Below are 7,207 nucleotides of genomic sequence, written 5' to 3' on the forward strand. Positions count from 1 at the left end.
TGGTTAAGGGCTATCTTAACTTTGATTTCTGAAATCTAATGAGTCAAGCCCTATTCAAAAGACAAATACGTCTTCTATGTAGTAATGAAATGCCATCAAGACATGCTACCTCTTGGAAGAAGTATTAAGCCCAGCTCTTGTCTATTCTCCCCAATGGCTATAAAAAGATCCAGTGGTACTGTTCTAGGAATGGGTAATGCCTCAGTTTCCCAGCCAACAATTATTCCTAAAATATCACAAAAAAGTAACTAGTCTGTTAACTGTTGTATCTTTTTGTGTAAATATTAGCAATATTTGCCTGCTTTAGAATAATGACCACTTCCAAAAAAGCTTTTCATTTTCATAATCAATTACTTCAGAATGTCCTATTGACATAAATAATAAATCGTTCTTGTATTTGCTAAACTATTAACATATCAACAGTATATTAGTTTTAGATTACATTTTATGGACCAGTGTAGCTTTACAAATTGGCCTTTTTCCTCCAAAAGTGAACATCTCTTATCTTTGTTAAAGTTCATGTTGTACATTAGTCCACAACTCATAACTTTTCAAAGTCACTTTTATTTTGCTAGAGATGGCATTAGGTCAGAAATTAGGTTAATCATTCAAAATTTTACTCTGACTTCAAAACAAATTAAGTGTTTTATAAAAATGTCTGCATCCCTCATCTAGTAGTACAGTAGTGATCATTACAGTACAATAATTTCAAATGCAAATACTAGAGTACTTTTTGAAGAAAGGTTATAGCATTTAATAGACATACAAAATTATTTTGTCTACTAAAAAGTCATTAAACCTTCCTGGCAGAGACAAGAAAGCAGATCCATGTGCTGATATCAACCAATATATTACAACCTGATGTAAATATTTCATTATATTCTGGAAACATTGTTAGTGCAACCTTTTACAGATCTTCTGTTGGAAGGACCCCCTTGTTATATACAGAATCAAACCCCTTACAAGACATGATAAAGGGAATCTTGTAATTTTTTTTGTAACAAAGACTTGACAGTCAACTAGTATTATTCACTGTGAAAGTAAATGAATGATTAAGGGAGCTTTTAAAATGAATGCAGACTCAGCAATCTATTAACTGGGCATTGTATAAACAGATGCATTGCCACTGAACATACTACTAGAAGGCTACATTAAGTGATGCTGAAATATTACATGGAGAACAATGAAAAGGACATTTGTGATGAAATAGGCACCATAGAAAGGCATTTTAGAAATTGACTCTCGAAAAGGAATTTATCAGAACCACTTTTCCAGCAAAGCACTGATAGATTAAAATCTAAAAAAAGGCCATAAATGCACTAAGGTGGTTCTCAAATTTGTAACATTCAAATTAATTATGGTTATCTTATATTCATAATTTAAAGTTAAAAAAACACACAAGTAAATGTCAGTTCTTTAATAAGTTGTTCAATTTTCTAAACAGAATGCAACCGTGCACTGATTATTCAATCCATTGAATGAGGTAATATATGAAGGCACGTCTTCACAAAATATACAGGCATTTAGACTTTGCATTGAACAAAAATGTAAGCACACAAAATTAGAAATCTTAATATACAAAGTTTTTTTTAAAGTGTTAAAACTAAAAACACACAAAAATAAGTCTAGTCACGATTGTCACAGTCTTACAACACACTGAAACAGTGGCAAAATAAAAACAATTGTCGACATCTTGCTGAATAAGCGCTAACAGGTTTAATCAATAATATAAAAACCCTTCATTTTCCGATTGTCCACCAAAGTCCACACTAAAATGTTAAAATTTAAAGAAACAAGGATGTAATTCCTATTAAAAATGCAATATAAGTTCTGTAAAAAATGACTCCAATGCTTCTGCTACATTATTACTAAAACTCTCCATTAATAAATTTCAAGGATACAAATAATACACACAACTCTGAAAAGATCACAAAAAAACTATAAATAAATTTTGATTATACAAAACTATGATGTATTTTACCTGTTTGACCTGTTGATATTTTAGGTTAAGTATCCAGTTTTTAAAAAAATCTTTTCTCTTAAGCAGTAATGGTAAATTGAATTTAAAATCAAATAAAACAAGAGTGCAAAACATTTTCAAGTGTGCAATACAATTTTAAAATATACATTATATACTTATTGTTCTTCAAATTAAAAAAAACTGAATTCACATTTTACCTTTTCAAAACAATTTTGTAGCTGTTCTGGTATGGTTCAGTAATCCCCAATAATGATCAGGAAACTTATTTTTAAAAATAATAGTGATACCAGATTTCACAAAAACAAGATTTATGTGGTTAAACAAAGACGATTTTTAAAAAAATCAGTAGTAATTGCTATTATATGAATCTTTTAATCAGGCACAGAACTCAATTTTAATAACATTGCCCATATGCTGCATTGATAATTTAGAAAGACCACTACATTTGAAGAAAACTAAAGTTCCAAAAATATTTTATAATTTACTTTTCTAAATAGAACATTAAACAAAATAACCACTGCATACCAAACCATCAAAATGCTATAAATACAGTATCAAGTTTCATCAGGAGAATGCAATAACATTTAGTAGTTGTTCTTAGTGCTATATTCCAATCACAGCAAACAACAAAATGCAACACTTCATAATTGAATTTGTCCAGGTTGTAAGACCAGTGTCCAAAATTCACAGATTAAAAACTGCAGTACTGTATAGCAAAACATCACAATTAATTTACCTCTCATTTGGAATGGTATTTGGTGATGTTGCCAAGTGAAATATCATAATGCCAGTGTAATTGTACCATAAAATATTTCAGGAAAAGTTCTGAAAAAATTTGCTTAGGTATTAACAGATCATGCTTAGCCATTCAACAATTGCCAGTATTGCTTTATTATGCAAGGGTATTTACTTGACAATAGTCTGTAAAACAAAGTATTGCTCAAAAGTGGATTGAATTCTTGATTTTTAAATATGGCTACTATATTAACGATAGAAAAAGACAAACTCTACCCTTAATACATACTTATCCCAGAATGGTGTATATTTATACGCATTAAGATCTAAGGGGAAGATGAAAACTAATACAACTTTAGTGACCAAAGCTCCTGAAATTTTCATTTTTGGGAAAATATGACATCATTTTAACATGATAATTCAACATTAAACAAAACTAACAGAATATTGAAAAAATGTTTCCTATTAAGTACTGCAGCTTTAACGTTTACCTATAGAATATTGAAAGCAGTGTTCTTTCACACTTAATGCAGGAAAGCCATGCAGTGGAACTGTTGTTTTGTACTTTAACTGAAACCATGCAAGTTTTCCAGAGATGCACATCAGTTTTAAATAGGATATCAAGATTTACTGCTAGCCTTTGTAGCATTATCTGATTGCAATGCTCTTGACAAGACCACAGTGGAACTTGCGCATGTGCCTGTACAGGTCACCTGACTGTGTAAATCGTCTTTCACACCACTTGCAAGCATGTGGCTTTTCTCTGGTGTGCACAACTGCATGACGGCTAAGATTATGAGAGTACTGGAAGCTCTTTCCACATTGACCACAGGTGTAAGGCTTCTCACCCGAGTGAGTTCGTTCATGCCTCTTCAGTGTGTACATGCAGGAAAAGGTTTTCCCACATTGCGAGCAAGTAGGCATGGAACCATCAGCAGGCATTTTGGCCCGAGGACCATCTTTTTCCCTGAAGTGAGCACTCAAATGAAGCTGAAGAACATGTGGACTTGGGAAGCCTTTGCTGCAGAGGGGACAAATAAAAATGTGTCCTGTTGACATCACCATCCTTGTGTTTGAAATATCAGATGATGGCATTTCATCCTCACTCCCTTGTTCTATTCCGTTATTATGTGCCATATCATTCCCTAGGAATACAGGTCCAAATCCTGTGATCACACCATTGGCAGAATTCCCATTCTGACTTGCCAGATCCATTTCTTCACTGTCCTCCTGGTCTGACAGCAACTCTTGCTCATCTCTAGCAAGTGGCATAGTGCCCTGCTGCTGCCTGTCGGAGGCCAGCTGTCCAGAAACACAGGGGGAGTAAAATAAATCTCTTCCAGATACAGGCTTGAAAGACAGATCTAGAGCACAGTCCACATCAGCAGAGGCCTTGATATGGTCAGCAGTTCTTTGAGGCACATGTCCTGTGGAACTATTAACAGTGGACTTTGTTTTTTCAGGTGTTGCATTGCATAACTCAAGATCTGTAGATACAGAAGTGATACCTACAAGATCAGACAATCTCCTAGAGTGTCCATTAATCTTTTTACTGCCCATGGGATTTTTATAATCCACAGTAGTACAATTTTGCTTGCTTTGTGCATCAAAATTATGTGGTATCAGTTCATCATTTTCTGAAGAATTCTCTTCTTTCACCAGTCCAAGTGCATTACCATTCATTTTTTCACCTACATAAAATTCTTTATCTTTCAATTTCCCCTTACAAACTTTCACAATGTTGTACATATGAAGATAGCTGGCTGCAGCTAACACATCTTCAACTGGCAGGCTATTAAACTGAAGTTTTCCTTCATACATGAATTCGAGAAGCAGACCAAAGGCAGGAGCTGTGACAATGTCACTGTTTAAGTGCACAATGTCTCTTTTGTCCAGCTGGTCCCTGTAGAATAGATGAAAGTACATGCTGCATGAAGCAAGCACCGCACGATGGGCTCTAAACTGAACGTCTCCAACTAGAACAGTACAATCACAGAGAAAATCCTGGTTACGCTGCTGACTCAGACACTGCAGTAACTGCCGGCTATGGTCTGGAAACTCCATTCTTCCTTCATAACCTCCTAAAACACGAAAACCGAACAGAAATTAAAACCGAATAAATTCCACCCTCAACGTAATTAAAACTGCGCCATCAATAGTTTAAGATGCATTCCAGCCCAACAGTCTAGAATAGTAAACCAACAAACTTAACAAATGTACGAATTTGTAACACCCAGAGTTCGTGCAGATGGCAACTGAAACACGACAGCTGACAGAAAAAAAGTGTTATCTATTAGGTAAATGAAGCAACCACCATTTGAAGCAACTGACTTCCCCAACAAACCAAACTTCGAGACTTAAAAGAATGGCAAAACAACTGTTACATCAATGATCGCCCGAATCACAAACAGCAACTGTTTACTTTATACCTTGTCCCCAACAACGCGAATAAAAGCAAATTCTCACGCCCCCTTTGACTCCCACCTCACTCAATAGCTCTCAATGTTCTGAAAGAAACTGGTTTTGTTCTTTTTTTTGCCCCTCTCCTTCGGACACCCACGATGGAAACAGGTTGGAAATCCGAAATGGAGCCTGAAGAAGGTGCCCCAAAGCAGAAAAGGCAAGCGAAAGAGAGAGAGCGCTAACATTCACTAACTACAGGAACAAGCTGGAGGGAGAGTCAGCTGCTCTGACATCACGGGCAATGTAAATGCTACCTCCAGCTGTGCTCCTTTTAATGCCATATGTTCCTTTAAATCGAGTTCGCAGCCAAAGCTTTTTTTTAAAAAAGTGCTGGGGGGGGGGGAGAGCAAGAGGAGATCCATGTTACCATCTATCTGTGGGGCGAGAGAACATTTTCTATTTTACACCCTTTACCTTCTTTCTTCTCCAACATCTAAAGTATAAAACAACTTTCTGAAGTGAAAATGAAATTAAAAGGATGAAGTTCCAGAACTGTAATATTGGTAGGAAAAGTAAGCTGTACCTCATTACTCCGGACTTGGAGGGGGTGGGGGACAATAAGGTTCCAGAGAAAGGAGGAAGTAAGGAGAGAGAAAAATAACCCCACGCACACGCAGCAAAGCGCAACATAACTCCGAGCCGCCCAGCCGGAGCCACAACAAAACTTAGAGGGGGGTGGGGAGGTGGGACACCCTGAAGCGAAGCGGCCGAGCAGAGGCGAGGCGATGCACAGACAGCCGGGGCTGCCTGCCTGGCCCCGGGCTCGCTGCTGTGTGCGGCCGGCGCACTCCCCGCCAGGTGCCGCCTCTCACCTGGACACGGCGACTGGTGCGAGAGCCCGGTCCGGCGCCGCCGTTCGTAGGCACCGTGTCTGCGCAGCCACTGTGTAGTCCCTTCATCTGAGGCCCAGATGTTTGGTGGCCGCGCAGCCAACTGTTGTTGAGTGAGGGATTCGTCTCAGCGTCCCCGCTCTCGCGATACTTACCTATATCTGACAGCGCCGAGGTCAGTCGGCGGCGGCGGCGGTAGCCGGCGTGCTTAGCTGCTGCGTTGCTGCCCGACTAAGCAGACCCTGGTACTTTACCAGTGTCTGTCCCTTGCTAGTGCACCTGCACTGCGGAGTCCCGCTGGCAAGCGATGCAAGTTAAATTTTAACCCTGTTTTATTCGCATTAATACGTTATTCACAGAAGATCGAGATGTGATTTCTGCATTTAAGCTTTCTTTAGGAATTATTTTAAAAACATACTTATTGTGGTGTCCCCATTACTAGATCAAAAGGGGCTTGCACAATGTTAGTTAGATACCCACGTAAAGATTCAAAGAAAAGTTTAAAACAAAGTTGTCCGAATTCTCCGAGCAATATCCTCACCCTACTTGGAAAAACTTCCACTTCATAAAGTTGTTTCATATTTTAGATTTTGGAGAAGAGGCAAAGGGTGCAAAATAGAAAATGGATGATGACATGGATCTCATCTTCCCCCCCCCCAAAAAAAAACTTTGGTAATGAAGTCGACCTAAAATTTAAAATGTACTAACTTGTTCTGTGCGCAATCGCACGTGATTTGAGTGCAAGAGTTTTGGCGTCATCGAGATGTTGGTGAGGTTCCAGGTGAAATATCGTGCGCACATTTGGTCACCATTCTATAGGAAGGATGTGATTAAGATAAAGACAGTGCAAAAAAAGATCATAAGGATGCTACCAACACGGAATTGCTTGAGTTGTAGGAAGAGCCTGGGTACTTGTTCGCCAGAGTAAAGGAATACTGAAGGATGAATGGATAGAAATTTATAAAATCATGAAGGGCACTGATAAAGTCTATTTCTTTCCAAGGATAGGGGAGTTTAAAACTAGGAGGGTTTGGGTTTAAGGTGAAAAGGGAAAGATTTAAAGGAGATGAGGGTGGGGGGGGTGTCTACACAGAAGGTTCTAGGTAATGGAATGCACTGCTTGAGGCAGGTACAATTACAATATTTTAAACATATCTTTAGACAGGTTAATAGATAGGAATACTTAGAAGGCTATTCC

At 38.0% G+C, this 7,207-nt stretch overlaps 1 protein-coding gene across 5 annotated transcripts; it reads right to left on the reverse strand.

Annotated features, from left to right (window-relative positions):
- Positions 1 to 1,402: 1,402 nt before the first annotated feature.
- Positions 1,403 to 6,301, reverse strand: zbtb42 (zinc finger and BTB domain containing 42). 5 transcript variants are annotated; one of them, XM_072269530.1, is made up of 2 exons: positions 6,165 to 6,301; positions 1,403 to 4,797 (listed from the first exon to the last, which is right to left on the reverse strand). In XM_072269530.1, the coding sequence occupies exon 2, from the start codon at positions 4,778 to 4,780 to the stop codon at positions 3,365 to 3,367; it is 1,416 nt and encodes a 471-aa protein (XP_072125631.1). In that variant the 5' UTR covers positions 4,781 to 4,797; positions 6,165 to 6,301; the 3' UTR covers positions 1,403 to 3,364. The 5 variants fall into 5 exon arrangements, with proteins under 5 accessions (XP_072125631.1, XP_072125615.1, XP_072125639.1 ...); XM_072269514.1 differs by lacking the exon at positions 6,165 to 6,301 and adding an exon at positions 5,992 to 6,146; XM_072269538.1 differs by lacking the exon at positions 6,165 to 6,301 and adding an exon at positions 5,703 to 5,976.
- Positions 6,302 to 7,207: the final 906 nt, after the last annotated feature.

The sequence above is a fragment of the Mobula birostris genome, chromosome 1 (assembly GCF_030028105.1).
Source record: "Mobula birostris isolate sMobBir1 chromosome 1, sMobBir1.hap1, whole genome shotgun sequence".
NCBI classification, from domain to species: domain Eukaryota; kingdom Metazoa; phylum Chordata; class Chondrichthyes; order Myliobatiformes; family Myliobatidae; genus Mobula; species Mobula birostris.